At 46.1% G+C, this 16082-nt stretch overlaps 1 protein-coding gene across 2 annotated transcripts in view; it reads left to right on the forward strand.

The window, feature by feature from the left end:
• Positions 1 to 16082, forward strand: part of pcf11 (PCF11 cleavage and polyadenylation factor subunit) — a 50589-nt gene that overhangs the window by 17903 nt on the left and 16604 nt on the right. The window contains exons 6-8 of one of the 2 annotated variants that reach the window (XM_038818417.1): positions 1140 to 1323; positions 10285 to 11155; positions 13907 to 15609. In XM_038818417.1, coding sequence (XP_038674345.1) covers positions 1140 to 1323; positions 10285 to 11155; positions 13907 to 15609 — 2758 coding nt within the window. The remainder of the gene's footprint in view (positions 1 to 1139; positions 1324 to 10284; positions 11156 to 13906; positions 15610 to 16082) is intronic. The other variant, XM_038818418.1, reaches the window with a different exon arrangement.

Consider the following 16082-nt stretch of genomic DNA (forward strand, 5'->3'; position numbering starts at 1 on the left):
TTTTCTGGGGTCTACACTGAGCCCACTTTTTCCACACCTAAAAGTTTTCACTTCAGAATCTCCTGGTAGTTTCAGATCATGGATCTTTCAGAACAACACGGATACCATTATGTTCATCACACCTGTGCTGCCCTTTTGATGAATTGCCCAATTATCCCATTCCACCCTTATAGCCCTGCAATTTTTTAATTTGCAAGTTAGAAACGCCAGTCTCTGAATAGTCATATTTTTCAATGCCACATTTATCTGCTAGTGAACATGTAGCATACAGTACTTGCTCTTGATGTTTGTATTTTATCCCATCAGCTTTACATCCAAAAATGTTAGTCCTGTTGATTACAGTGTGTAATGTATCAGCAACAGCCCTCACCCCCATCCCAACACCTTCTTTTGGTTGCATGCAACTTTATTTATTTACTGTCTCTCGTTTTGGCACCTCACATTTGTCTATATTAAATGGCATCTGCCAGTTTGTAATTGGCCTGCATGTGCTCTGTTTGCTAAACCCCCATCACCCACACACAGTTTGGATTATCAGCAATATAATTTAGTTCATATAATAATATAAACAGAAAATGCTGGAAATGCTCATCTGAAAGAGTCGTATTCAACGTGAAATGTTAACTTTCTCTACTGATGTTGCCAGATTGAGTATTACCAGCACTTTGTGTATATTTCAGATTTCCAGCATCTGCAGTATTTTCCTTTTATTATAACTTACTATGCTCCTACTAACATTTTATGTAGAAACTAAACACTTATTTAGCAATGATCCTTGATAACACCTGTCAGAATTTTTCATACCTTTTGCATATCTGAGCTATGTGATGTAAAGTTGTCAACTTTTTTTTCCCATCAAAGAGTTGACGCTTTGCTAATTTTATGGCTGCTGCCACATAGTGTAAAGTAATGATATTGTCAGTTGCTAATACGCCACTTAAAGGAATTGAAAAACAGACTGAAGCTAAATTATTTTGGATGACCCTTCATTGGAACATTTTCATGGAAATAAAAATTGACTTTTAATAAGGATTTTATTTTGAGTCCTAGAAAGGAATCACTCCAAGTAAGTTACAAGATGGTAAAGTTACAAACTGATTGATATGTATGTAATACTTTTGTAAATGTTTGCTTTGTAGCTTGAAGCAGAAACAAGAGACTCAGCCACATACAAAGTTTCCTCATCAACAGAAGGATGTTTATCCTGGAAATAAAGGTATTCTGTCACCTCGAACACCAAGGCAGCAAAGAATGAGTGTTGATGCAAACTTACAAATCCCAAAAGAATTAACATCTGCCAGCAAGAGAGATTTATTGAAAAAGGTAAGTGGAAATGTATTATCTTTTATGATGAGTGAAATTGCTATATCTCTGTTTTTCTTGACCGTTTGGCCTGTTATTAAAACATCTTCCTTATGCTGAGCCACCTCACAGGATTGTTCCATCGATTGAAAGGGAAAAGAGTGGGGGGTGGAGTGTCAGTTAAACCTTATTTTGGAGTCCAGATGGATATCAGCCAAGCTTGCACAGCAATTTGTCACACTGCTGTGCAGCAGAATCCTAACTTGTTAATTGTTTTGACAGGAGGTGAGTTTATTCTGAGACCAACCATTCCAGACAAGGAAATCGTAAAGCAGGAGCCTCATCTGATTGCTTTTAAGCAGTAACTAGAGATAATAATTACATTCCTAATATCGTCAAGGACTTAAACAGGTTACGTATTTAGCAGACCTTGCAAAAGCAAGATATGGGGTAATGCATTGTGAATGAGGGGCAACGGTTTGAAGACTTTTGTGGATCAATTTACCAGGAATGTTTGAAGCAGGGACATGGAAAAATGACCTCTTAGAGGGACACTGTAGCAAGTTCCATTAGGCCAAGGAAATTCAGAATTTTACTTCTGTTGTTTCTCAAAGTGAGTGTGCTTCTGGGTTTGATTCAGAAGTTGAAAATAATCACTTTTCCTCTGATTGAATGTTCACACAGTGGAACCAGAAGAGTTCAAAGATCTATACAGCAACATAACTATTATAATAGAATGTTTACAGCAGAGAAAGCAGTCATTTAGCCTGTCATATCTGTGCCAGCTCTCTGCAAGAGCAACTCTGCTAGTCCCATTTTTTGGCCCTTCCTAGAAGCCCAACAATTTTTTTTCTCTTCAGGTGTTTATCCAGTTCTTTTGAAATTCACAGTAAATCTGCCTTCATCGCTCTCTCGGGCAGCGCATTCCAGCTCTCTGAATCCCTCAACGCTATCGCCAGCGGCTCGATTGCCAATGCAAACAACAAGGGGGACAGGGGGCAACCCTGCCTGGTCCCTCGGTAGAGCCGGAAGTACTCCGACCTCCTCCCATTCGTGGCCACGCACTCCATCGGGGCCTCATATAGCAGCCTCACCCATCTAATAAACACTTCACCAAATCCAAACCTCCCCAACACCTCCCATAAGTACCCCCACTCCACTCTATCGAAGGCCTTCTCTGCATCCAGCGCCACCACTATCTCTGCCTCCCCTTCAATCGCCGGCATCATGATGCCATTCAACAATCTCCGCACATTCGTGTTCAGCTGCCTTCCCTTCACAAACCCTGTCTGGTCCTCGTGTACAACCCCTGGCACACAGTCCTCTATCCTGGTGGGCAGGATTTTTGGCAGCACTTTGGCATCTACGTTGAGGAGAGATATGGGCCTGTATGAACCACACTGCTGGGGGTCCTTGTCCCTCTTTAAGATTAACGAGATCAGCGACCGCGACATCGTCGGGGGCAAAGTCCCCCCTTCCCACGCTTCATTAAGTGTCCGCACCACCAAGGGGCCCACTGGGTTCACAAACTTTTTATAAAATTCCACCGGGAACCCATCCGGCCCCGGTGCCTTCCCTGACTGCATCTGCCCGATCCCCTTAACTAGCTCCTCCAGCTCAATCGGCGCACCCAACCCCTCCACCTGCTCCTCCTGCACTTTCGGGAAAGAAAGCCCGTCGAGGAACCACTTCATTCCCCTCCTCTCCCCCGTTGGCTCCGACCGGTACAGTTCCCCGTAAAAGTCCTTGAAGACCTCATTCACTTTTACCCTTTTCCGCACCACATTCCCACTCTTGTCTCTCACTCCAGCAATTTCCTTAGCCGCATCCCGCTTGCGGAGCTGATGAGCCATTATCCTACTCGCCTTTTCACCATATTTGTACACTGTCCCTTGTGCCTTCCTCCACTGTGCCTCCGCCTTTCTAGTGGTCAGCAAATCAAATTTAGCCTGCAGGCTGCGCCTCTCCCCCAACAGTCCCTCCTCTGGTACCTCTGCGTACCTCCTGTCTACCTCCAGCATCCTTCCCACCAGTCTATCCCTCTCACTCCTCTCCCTGTGTGCCCGGATGGATATCAGCTCCCCACGAATCACTGCTTTCAGGGCTTCCCAGACCCCCCCCCACCTGAACCTCCCCCGTATCGTTCACCTCGAGGTACCCCTCAATACTTGCCCGGACCCCCCTACACACCTCCGCCAACAACCCCACATCCAACCGCCACAACGGGCGCTGGTCCCGCACCTCCCCCATCTCCAACTCTATCCAATGCGGAGCGTGGTCGGAGATTGCAATGGCCGAATACTCGGCCTCCTCCACTCTCGGAATCCATCCCCTACTCACCACGAAGAAGTCTATCCGAGAGTAGACCCTATGTACGTGGGAGAAGAAAGAGTACTCGCGTGCCCTCGGTCTCACAAACCTCCATGGATCCACCCCACCCATCTGGTCCATAAACCCTCTCAGTACCTTGGCCGCTGCCGGCCTCCTACCCGTCCTAGAGCCGGACCGATCCAGTGAAGGATCCAACACCGTATTGAAGTCCCGTTCCTCCCCCCCCCCCCCCCCCCCCATGATCAGACCTCCCGCCTCCAGATCCGGGACCCGTCCCAACATACGCCTCATAAAGCCCGCATCGTCCCAATTTGGGGCATACACACTTAGCAAGTACCACCTTCTCTCCTTGTAACCTGCCCCTAACCATAACATACCTACCCCCCTTATCCGCCACCACCTCCGATGCCTCAAACGACACATTTTTCCCCACCAGAATCACCACTCCCCGGTTCTTCACATCCAACCCAGAGTGGAAAACCTGCCCCACCCATCCCTTCCTCAGACGGACCTGGTCCGCCACCTTTAGGTGGGTCTCCTGAAGCATTACCACATATGCCTTTATCCCCCTCAGATGAGCAAGTACCCTCGACCGCTTCACCGGCCCATTCAATCCTCTCTCATTCCAGGTGACCAACCGGATCAGAGGGCGTCCAGCCCCCCCTCCCCCGTCGACTAGCCATAGCCCGTCGACTGCCCGCCCCAGGCCAGCACCCCCTGCCCGACCCAGTCCCCACAGCGACAACACCTCGCCTCTGTCCCCCCGGCCCCCTCCCCACCAGCTCCTTCCTGACCCTGCCAGCAGCAACCCGGTATCTCTCTCTCTCTCTCTCTCTCTCCCCCCTCCTCTTCCTTCCCCCCCCCCCCCCCCCCGGGCTAGGAACCCTCCTAGCCGCGAACCGTCCTCCATTGTACTTCCGTGGGTCAGCTAACTTCTGCTGACCCCGGAAATTCCCGCCAATAACCCGACCCCTCCCAAAGTGGGATCATCCCCCATCCTATCCCTCCTCCAGGCACCGCTCCAGCGTGGGGAAGAACCAGTTAAGGCCCCCCCTCTCCCCCCCCCCCCCCCCCCGTCATCGTCTCCAGCCCCGCAGCGCGGGAAACCAGAGGAAAGCCCGCGCTTTCGCACTGCCCCACCACACCCTTCTGACGCAGCTCCCAAATACCAGCCCCATTCCATACCCCCAACCCGACATAGAATACAACAAACCCCCCCCCCCCAACCCTCCCCGCAAGATACAAAACTCTGCCCCACAGCAAAAGACATAACAGAACAACACCCCCATAAATAACCATATCAAAATTACAAAAGTACAGAAAAAGAGAACACAGCAACAGCAGAATCCAGCAATAAAGTATTACAACCGACCCCCCAACCTCTAGTTCAAGTCCAGTTTCTCCGTCCGCACGAAGGCCCACGCCTCCTCCGGGGAATCGAAATAATAATGCCGGCCCAAATACGTTACCCACAGGCGCGCAGGCTGCAACATTCCGAACTTTATCTTTTTCTTGTAAAGCACCTCTTTCGTCCAATTAAACCCGGACCGCCGCTTAGCCACCTCCGCACTCCAATCCTGGTAGATCCGTACTACCCCATTCTCCCAGTTGCTGCTCTTCACCTTCTTGGCCCAGCGCAGCACAGACTCCCGATCACTGAACCGGTGGAACCTCACCAGCACCGCACGTGGGGGTCCATTCTCCTTAGGCCTCCTGGCCAGTACTCTGTGTGCTCCCTCCAGCTCCAAGGGCAGATGGAAAGACCCGGCCCCCACTAGCGCGTTCAGCATCGTAGCCACGTAGGTTGTCGGGTCCGACCCCTCCAGCCCCTCCGCAAGGCCCAAGATCTGCAGATTTTTCCGCCTCATGCGGTGATCAAGCTCCTCGAAGCGGTCCTGCCACTTGTTGTGGAGTGCCTCATGTCCCTCCACCTTACTCACGAGGATCCCGGCCTCCCCCTCTCGTTCAGTGGCCTACGTCTGCAACTCCTTGATGGCAGCACCCTGGGTCGTCTGAATCTCCGAGAGCCTTTTGTTCGTTTCCTGCAGAGAGCTCAGTACCTCAGCCTTGAAATCTGCAAAACAGCGCAGGAGAGCAGCTTGTTGCTCCAGAGCCCACTGCTTCCACTCCTCTGGAGCTCCGCCGGCCGCCATCTTGGATTCCTTCCCCCGTTTTTTCTGGGGAGCTGCTGCCGTTTTTTCCCCCTTTCCACTCCGAGTTCAAGTCATGAACTGCAGGGAAAGTCGATCGGCACACCTTCTCCCACCGGGAGACGTCGAAAAATTTCCGTTTTGGGCTCGAAAAAGAGCCGAAAAGTCCGTTTGAAATGGGAGCTCCCAAATGTGCGGCTTTGTACTTCATCGCCGCCACCGGAAGTCGCTTTTCTGTTCTTAATGACATGTTGAATGCTTGAAAGCTGCTTTCCGGGTCGCCCAGTATCATTTACTCCTGGGGAATCTGGTTCAAAGAACAGATGAAACTGCCTTTCATCAGTACCCAATTTATTTTCCAATTAAGGGGCAATTTAGCGTGGCCAATTCACCTACCCTCCACATCTTTTTGGGTTGTGACACATACACAGGGAAAATGTGCAAACTCCACACATTTGTGACCCAGAGCTGGAATCGAACCCGGGTCCTTATCGGCATGACACAGCAGTGCTAACAACTGCACCACCTAATGTCCCTATTAAATGATTTAATGGAATACAGAGCCATAGATCCAAGTTTGCTGATGGTATCTTTAGATGACAAGTAAATGGGATGGATAGCAACAGACTCAGTATTTGGAAAATTAGTAGATCAAGTTGAATGTGAGGAAATAAGAGGTCATCTAATTTGGACCTAAGAAAGATAGATCAACAAAATGAATGTGCTGTGCAGCTATCTCTTCCTACTTAAAATCTATATCCCCGAGACTTTTTTCATCTCACTGGACAAACTAATCATGGTGTTTGTACTTGAAGGGGGGGGGGGGGGGGGGGGGGGAGAGAGAGGGAAGGGGGGGGGGAAAGGGAGGGGGGGAGGGAGAGAGAGAGAGGGGTGGGGGGAGAGAGAGAGAATATGCTGGGATCCCAAAGAAGGTCGTACAGAAAATAAAATTTGGAGGGGGGGGGGGGGGGGGGGGGAGAGAGAGACTAGCCCTCCCAAACCTACAATGCTACTACTGGGCAGCCACAGCAGAAAGAGTGATGGGATGGATAAAGGAGCCAGAAGCCGAGTGGATGCGCGCAGAGGAGGCCTCCTGCATGGGGATCTCGCTCTTGGCCCTCACCACGGCGGCACTCTCATCCCCACCCAAAAAATACCCAAGCAGTCCAGTTATGGTAGCTATCCTTCAGACCTGGAACCAACTATGGCAGCAATTCGGCCTGATCGAAATGTCCGACAAAGCCCCCATCTGCAGTAACCACAGGTTCACGCCGGCACTTACTGACGCCACCTTTAAAAAATGGAGCCAGGACAGGAAGACATTGAATTTCAGGGACCTATATGCTGACGGTAGGATCACAACACTGGATGAACTGACTGAGAGATTCCAGCTAGCAAGGGCCAATGAGCTCCAGTACCTGAGGATTAATAACTTCGTACGAAAGGAGACAAGGACATAAACATGACAGACTATTAGAAGAATTGCTGAACGCAGACATTCTAGGCAGAGGGACGTGTACGAACGACTTAGAGAGGGCTGACACCTACCTGGATGCGACGAGGAAATGGGAGGAAGATCTGGGATTGAAATAGGGTGGGGACTCTGGAGCGAAGCACTACATAGGGTCAACACCTCCACGTGAGCAAGACTCAACCTAACTCAACTAAAAGTGGTACGTAGAGCCCACTTGACCAGAACCAAATGAATAGGTTCTTCCCGGAGGTGGAGGGCAGATGTGAACGGTGCCAAGGAGGCCCGGCCAACCACGCCCACATTTTCTGGTTTCCCCAGATTTGCCTGGTCCTGGACAGCCTTCTTTGAGGTAGTGGGGCTGAGGATGGAGCCATGCCCGAAAGTAGCAGTCTTCGGGTTTCAGACCAGCCAGATCTGTTCATGGGAGGTGGGCTGACGCCCTTGCCTTTGCCTTCCTGATGGCCTGCCGTCGAATCCTCCTCCCGCTGGCGGTCAGCAGCACCACCTAAACCTGCAGACTGGCTGTCCAGCCTATCGGAATTTCTCCAAATGGAGAAAATCAAATTCGCCATCCATGGGTCGGAAGACAGCTTCCTCAAAACATGCGAGCTATTCACCCGACTGTTCTGGGACGAGTTTGCGGCCACCAAATCAGGAGCCAGGAAAAAGTAGCCAAGACATGATAGAAGAGAGGGGAGTGAGGGAGACCGGGTTGGTGTGGGGAGCGGACAAGAAGGGGTAGCCAAACCCAGCAAGAAAGAAGGGTGGGGGGAGAAACAATAAAGGAGAGCGAGAAAGAAGAAGGGAACACAAACTGGGGGGAAAGCACAGAGGAGGATAAGGGCCACAACTAACACAGCAAGGCAAAAAGAGAAAGAAAGAACGGGAAGAAGGAAGGACCCATGGCCGAAGCTTATGCTATTGTACAGCGATTTAAAAAGCTCACCAAAAAGTGTAAATAGCATCAGGAGCACCACCATGTTTTGTTTTGTAAAAAAAAGGGGAAATCTCCTTCCTCATTACGTGTTTTTACTTCCTTTGTGTTTGTGTGTGTATTTGTAACTATACCATGTACAGAACCCAATGAAACATTTTAAAACAAAGGTAGATCAAGTACTTTGTAAATTAATAGGTAGATGGAAACTCTTTGCTCTTGTGGGACAGCTCAGAACAAAGGACATACTCATAAAATGTGAACTAGGCTTTTCAGGGTGATGTCCGAAGCACCTCTTCGCACAAAGGGTTCGTGGAAATTTGAAACTCTCCCAAAATGTTGTTGTGGCAAGGCAGTTGGAAACTTCAGAACTGAGATTGATAGACTTTGTGAAATTATATTGAAAGTTATGGAACCATGTTGGTGGATGGCTTGCATCCAGGAAGACCTCCAATTTAGAAAATAACTCGCATAGTGAAAGAAAATAAGTTATTCATGATTTCTATCTCTTGGGACATGCAAAGCCAGAAGTCTATTTGCATGTAGGAAGTAAGAAGTTCTAGTTAAGACAGTGGAATGTAATACATTATGGCAGAATTGAGTAATGTCACCCAAGAGTTATGTTCATTCTGTAAAAGAAATAGAATCCCAAGGTAACTTACTCCTCATGATTGAAATTAATATGGCTTGTCAGAACTTGAAGACATATCAGTAAAGTACAAATGCAAAGAGTTAGCTTGCCAGAAAGTATTTCATGAAATGTTGTCACCCTCTGAAGCAAGGATGTGGAAAATATATGTAAGCTTACAACCCTTTTAAAAGGGTGTTGACAGATTTCTGAGGAAGTAAATATTATGAATATGTTGTTGGATTATGTAAGATCACACAATGATGAGTAATGGGTAACTGTCTCCGAGAGTTTGATATTGCTGCAGATTTGGGAAGAGATCGCCTATAGATTTTTAAAATCTTATTTAGACGTTTGCATTGCTGTCATATGGGAGGAAGCATGGTTGATGGGCCTAAACGTTTGCTTTTGCATGAAAGTTGAACTTTTAATGCAATGAGGAATGCCATTTTTATGGTAGGAAATTCATTACATGATTGATTCAATTAACATAAAATAATTGTTTTTTTTGGCCCAGAACTGTTGCAAGTTACTGATCAGATTCCGGATTGGTTACTTGAATTTGTGCAATTGATTATCAATATTTCAGAAATAATATTTCATGATTTACTGATCAGTTTTTAGCCATGCTCAATACAAAGAACAATATAGCACCAGACCAGGCACTTCGGCCCTGCAAGCATGCGCCAATCACGTGTCCTATCTAGACCACCCGCCTGTATCCTTCTATACCCCGTCTGTTCATGTGCCTATCCAGATAAGTCTTAAAGGTCGCTAACGTATCTGCCTCAACCACCTCACTTGGCAGTGCATTCCAGGCCACCACCACAATCTTGTGTTAGAAAAAACTTGCCCCACACATCTCCACTGAACCTTTCCCCCCTCACCTTGAACTTGTGCCCCCCTTGTAATTGTCATTTCCGCCCGAGGAAAAAGCCTCCCAACTGTTCACCCTATCTATACCCCTAATAATTTTATAAGTTTCTTTTGGGTTGCCCCTCAGCCTCTGTCTCTAGGGAGAACAATCCCAGTTTATTCATTCTCTCCTCATAGCTAATACCCTCCATGTCAGGTAACATCCTGGTAAACCTTTTCTGTACTTTCTCCAAAGCCTCCACGTCCTTTTTGTTTTCCTTTCCTCCTTTCCCTTAAAACGATGACTTGTGCTGAGTTACACCTTCATAGGCAGCGACAGCACTCCAGTACACCTCCAAATTGGAGGACTAATTTTTAATGTGTCTAGGTTTTCTGTGCAGTTGGATTAATTAGGATGGAGACATCACAGTAATTGATATCCATATATGTGCTCTTTCTACCAAGTCTAGGGTATACAAAGTTCATCTTTAGTTACTGTACTTTTTTGGGTTCTGTCTATTTGAAACTTGTTGGTTATGTTAAAAGCTGCTGATTTTAATTAGCCTTTGGCTTTTTGTTTATTTAAGTTCATAATCTTTTGTTTTTGTAGGCAAATCAGCGACTAGCAGCTGCAGAAATAAGTCACGATGAGTTCCTTGTTGTTGCTCATCAAATCAACCAGCTGTTCCAGTATCAAGAAGAAAAGAGTAGATCAAGTGACTGGCAAGCATCCCATGTTACCCCCAGAGGTTTTAAAACTGAACTGAAAGGAGAATCTCCATTATCTAGAACCCAAGGTAAAGCTGCACCATTATCTGAAGCAGAACTGAGCTATCTTGAGCACATGTCTAAATTAAAAAGAACCAGGGTTCAGTTAGAAAAATCACATGAAGCAGAATCTCGTTGGAAAACAAGAGAGGCTCATAATAAAGATATATCGGATGATCTCTCACTTAGTGTAAGAGAAGATGGTGACCAAGGCAGCAAGTCTCCAACTATGAGCAGCAATTCATATTCACTAATTCAAAGACGTGATACAAGAGGTACTGGTCAGGAAAGGAAACTTGAGGCAAGTGAGAGTGGACGTGGACATTACAATGAAGGAAGACATTCGGACAGAAGAAAACTGTGCGACGTCAAACCTGCAAGACATTCTCCTGTTGGTGATAATAGACCGTTGCATGAGAAACATTGTGACCATGTATCACCACTTCGTCAACATATGAGTCCTTTAGTAGATGAGAGAAACCAAAGTAACATACGCAATAGCAAAAAGCATGGAGATGAAAAGTTGCCAATTAAACAAACTAGAACTTCACCAATTCCTGAAGATGGATACAAAACAGACTCTAATCATGGGAAGTTGTGTAACAATTGGACAGAACCAAGAAATGAACACAATAAAGATCAGCGGCAAGGGTCAAAACATCAGCCCATGGTTGAAAGAGACCTTCCAGAATTTGGTCCAAGAGATGGACAAGGTAAATGTAGAAAAGTAACTGAAAGCTTCAATTCGCCTGCTAAATTTATTCTCTTTCCTGGGTCATAATGTACAGCATCCCCAGTCACTAGAAAGCAAATCCTCCAAGGTTTATGAATACTCCTTTTGGCCATGAGCGAGAACAGGTGGTATACTGTTTTACGAAAGTATCTGTGCTTGGCATCTTTTTCTAAGTATAATTCAAGGTTAGGTTGATTAGGTAAAAAAAATATTTTTACCAATTTACTGAAGTTGTCGATACAGTTCGTACAAATGGCGACGAAGTTTACCTAAGTGGCAACTGCTGTGTTTTTCACCGAACTTAATTTCTGAGCATTGGTGATGGTTGTCAGCAGTGGAGGCTTGTGGAGGCAACTCAACCAAGTACTGTTTCTTCCCTGATCTGATATCTACGCCTGAGGGTTAAAATGTTTCTTAACTAGTGAGCAGGAGTGAGAACCTGATTGACATAGATTTTCCACCCATTCCAAAGGTTGTTAATGTACTGTTGAAACCCGAGCTGGGATCAGTTAGGCACAGAATTGACTGTTGGGCTTTGTAAAGTATCTCAATATTTGAACTAATAAGCAATTTTCCTGCTGAACCATGGCAATTGTTTTCCTACTCAATGGTGAAGTACACCTGCCCACTGGTTTCCTGGTACTGTTTTCCATTCAGATTCACCATTTTCTCCTGAACCTATTTATGGTTCACCACTTAAACCAGGTTTTATGGGAGAAAAGTCATATGGCATCTTATTGCTTATGGCGCTGGCTCATGAAATGAAAATCGTTTATTGTCACAAGTAGGCTTCAAATGAAGTTACTGTGAAAAGCCCCTAGTTGCCACATTCCGCCGCCTGTTTGGGGAGGCTGGTACGGGAAATTGAACCATGCTGCTGGCCTGCCTTGGTCTGCTTTAAAAGCCAGCTCTTTAGCCCTGTGCTAAACCAGTCCTGCCCGAGTAGCTATAGATCGGCAATATCTTATGACTATTCTCCATATTTGCAGACTATTTCACTGTTGAAACACCACAAAGAAAATAGGAGCCGGATAGGCCATTCGAGCCTGCTGCCTATTCAATATGATCATGGCTGCTTCTGTATCTCAACACCAAAACTCTGTGTTCTCCCCATATCCCTTTATGCCTTTAGAGTCTAGAAGTCAATTTATTTCCTTCTTAAATGTTATTCATTGACTTACCTCCATTCTTCTGTAGTAGAGAATTCCACAGGTTCACCGTCCTGAGTGAAGAGGTTTCTCCTCATCTCAGACCTAAATGATTTACCCCGTAACCTGAGACTGTGACCCATTGTTCTAGACTTGTCCATCCAGAGGAGACAATGTTCCTGCATCCAGTCTGTACAAGCCCTGTCAGAATTTAATATGTTTAAATTAGATCCTCCCCTCATTCTTCTAAATTCCAGTGAATACAGGCCAAATTGACCAATTTCCCCATAAAATCAATTCTGCCATCCCAGGTATCAATCTGTTGAACGTTCGCTGCACTCCCTCAATGGCAAGTATATCCTTTCTGGGATAAGGAAACCAGCACTGTACACAATACTCTAGGTGTGGTCTCACCAAGGCCCTGTACAGCTGCTGTGAGACATCTTGCTCCTGTACTAGAGTCCTCCCTAACTGCTTACTGTACCTGCATGCTTGCTTTCAGTGACTGTTGTACAAAGAAAGCCAGGTCCTTTTGTATATTAACATTTCCCAATCTAATAAATAATACTCTGCCATTCTGTTTCTCCACCTAAAGTGGATAACTTCACAATTACCCACATTATACTACATCTGTCATGTATTTGCCCACTCACTCAAATTGTCCAAATACCCATGAAGCCTCTTAATATCCTCCTCACCACTCACATTCGCACCAACTTTTATGTCCTCTGCAAACTTGGAAGTGTTACTTTTGGTTAAATTGTGAATAGTTGGGGGTCTAAGCATTGATTCCTACTGGACCCGACTCGTCACTGCCTGCTACTTTAAAAAAGACCCATTTATTCCTATTCTCAGTTTCCTGCCTGAGCTTGCTCAACATCTGTGTGCAGACATTTTCCAGCATGGATTCCTGGACAATAATCATACATGGAAATCTGGCCGATTTTGCCTCCTTCCTCACCTACCGTGTCTGCCCATCTCTTAGCAAATGGGCATTGAAGCCAGCTATTGTGTCAACCATTGCTCATCTATCCTTTACTGAACAAAAATATTAAGAGAAGCTTGTTTGTTAATGCAGAAATTTAATTGAATGCCACATCAAATATCACTTCAAAACTACAAATATTGGATAATTATCACCAGAATCTCGAATATGCATATTGGTCCCTTGAGTCGAATATGTGTGTAGATACAATATTTCCACTAGAGTGGTTATTGGACGGTCATATTGAGACATATTTCTAGAATGATTTTTGAATTATAATATATATATAATATATATATATAAAACTAATTTTAAAAGAAATAGCTTCATTTTTTTTCAATATTGAATGGGAAATGAATCCATTGCAGAGACTGCTATGGCAGGAGACAAAGGTGGGTACTAAAATGAATACTGTCATAAAAATGTACAGAATTAATTATTTTCTGGTTCCAGTAAAATCATGATTGATTGATTATAATAGAGCAGCAAATAGTGTTTTATAATGAATATTTTATATCTGGTCTCTGAATCCTGCCCTTCCCTGTGAGTTAGTGTTTAAGTCTCTTAAAATCACTAATTAATGTACTTTACTTATCAGACATAAAGAGAGAAGAAGCAAGATCTCTTTGTGATCGTCATTCAGAGGAAAGACCTGCTTATGATGCACCACAGAGAAGCAATGGACTTGTTGAAAGTTCAAGGTTAAGATCTGGTGTAATTGAAATGCCTCGTTTTCGAGAAGTTACTGACAGACAAGGAAAATCTGGGTCTGCAAGAAATCTGGAAAAATTGAGAACTGATGAATCCATTGAACCAGACAGGGTATGGCTTCGTAGTCGAAATGGATCACCAAGCTGTGATGGATGCATTTCTGGATCTAGGATGAGGTTGCAGGAACCCCCTGAACAGGTTATCCAGCCGATTGATAATGCCCCTGAGCAACCTCGTCATTGGATTGAGGGTATTCCCAGGCAACCTCCTGCACATTTTGATGGTCTAAGTGGTCCCCATGCTGGACAGCCTGGTGCATGTTTTGAGGGCCCACATAGAGGACAGCCTGGTGCATGCTTTGATTGCCCAGGTACTTTACACCTAGGGCAACCTGTTGTACGCTTTGATGGTCCGTGTGGCCCTCGTTCTGGGCAGCCTGCACTGCGCTTTGACGGTTCTCGCCCAAGACAGCCTGGGCCTCGTTTTGATGGTCCTCGTATGGGACAGCCTGGGCCACGTTTTGATGGTCCTCGCCCAGGGCAGCCTGGACAGCGTTTTGATGGCCCACACCCAACACCGCCTGGGACACGCTTTAACGGTCCACACCCAGGGCAGCCTGGAACATGCTTTGATAGTCCAGGTGGTCACCCTGGAGTACACTTTGATGGTCCACTGCCTGGAACTCGTATTGATGCTGCACATCCTGGGCAGCCATGTGGTCACTTTGACAGCCCAGGCGGCCATCCTGGCATGCGCTTTGGCCCACACACAGGACAGCCAGGCACGCAGTTAGACAAGCCTGGAAATATTCTCGGGCACCCTCGCTTTGATCCACACCCTGGGCAAACTGCCATGCACTTTGATGGCCCACATCCTCGTCCATCTGGCCCACGCTTTGATGGTCCAGATGGTCTAGGGCAACCCTGCATGCGTTTTGATGGTCCTCAGCCTGGGCCCCCTAGTATCCGCTTTGACAGCCCGATTTCTCGTCTAGGGCAACCAGTTGCACGATTTGATGGTCCACATCCAGGGCAGCCCAATACACACTTTGATGGCCCTGGTGGGCGCCCAGCACAATGTGCTGTCCGATTTGATGGTCCACAAATGGGGCAGCCTGGCACACACTATGATGGCTCAGGCAGTCACCCAGGGCAGCCTTCCATTCGTTTTGATGGTCCTGCTGGGACTCGGTTTGACATTATTTCTGCGCAACCTGGAGCATATTTTGATAGTTCTCGTGGGCCACAAATAGAAGGGGCTTCGATGCATCCTGATCCTAGATCTGGTGTTGCTGGTCACTTGTTTAATGGTCATCCTCCAAGTTCGCAATATCAGGGAAGAGTATTTGATGGACAATCTGGACCCAGATTTAATATGCCTCAAGGATCTCATTATAGTGAATCTGCTGTTCATGGAGCAACAACATTGGCCAACCCAGCTTATGGGCCTGCCGGACCTTGTTTTGATGGTCAGACACCACTGCCTCGGTTGACAGGACACCACAATGACCAATATGATCCTGCATGTGGAACATTTTACAACAACAATCTTCCTGCATCATTACCTGAAAACATGCGTCAACTGCAGCCTGTAAGTATCAACATTTTTATTCGTTTTTATGGGGAAAATTCTTAAGTCAAAAATTTATTGATGTTATTTGACTCCCCCTGGCAATTTGAATATGAATGGGTAGAGGTGTCCTTTTGTATTAGGATTTACAAATCAGAAGAGCCCAGCAGCAATCATGGGAACTGGTTTGCCAATGGGTTTGAGTTGAGATGCCACTGAGGTCACTAATTGTTTTAGTGGCACTTGACTATAACTGTTTGTACACCAGATTCCCCCTCTTATCTGTAATGGACAATGCTCGTGTGTGGACATCACATAAACTACACAGTCAAAACGATGCTGAAATTTAATGTGGCTAATGTGAAAATCGTTTTTTAAATGAGGCACTGAAAAACCAGGGGCCTGTGAAATTGTATCCAGTAGCTTGAGGAGAGAAAGATGAAGTGGGGAAATAAATTCTTATCAGCATCTTGATATGTGAAGCAGCTTAAATT

This window comes from Scyliorhinus canicula, chromosome 14 (genome assembly GCF_902713615.1).
Source record: "Scyliorhinus canicula chromosome 14, sScyCan1.1, whole genome shotgun sequence".
Lineage (NCBI taxonomy): Eukaryota > Metazoa > Chordata > Chondrichthyes > Carcharhiniformes > Scyliorhinidae > Scyliorhinus > Scyliorhinus canicula.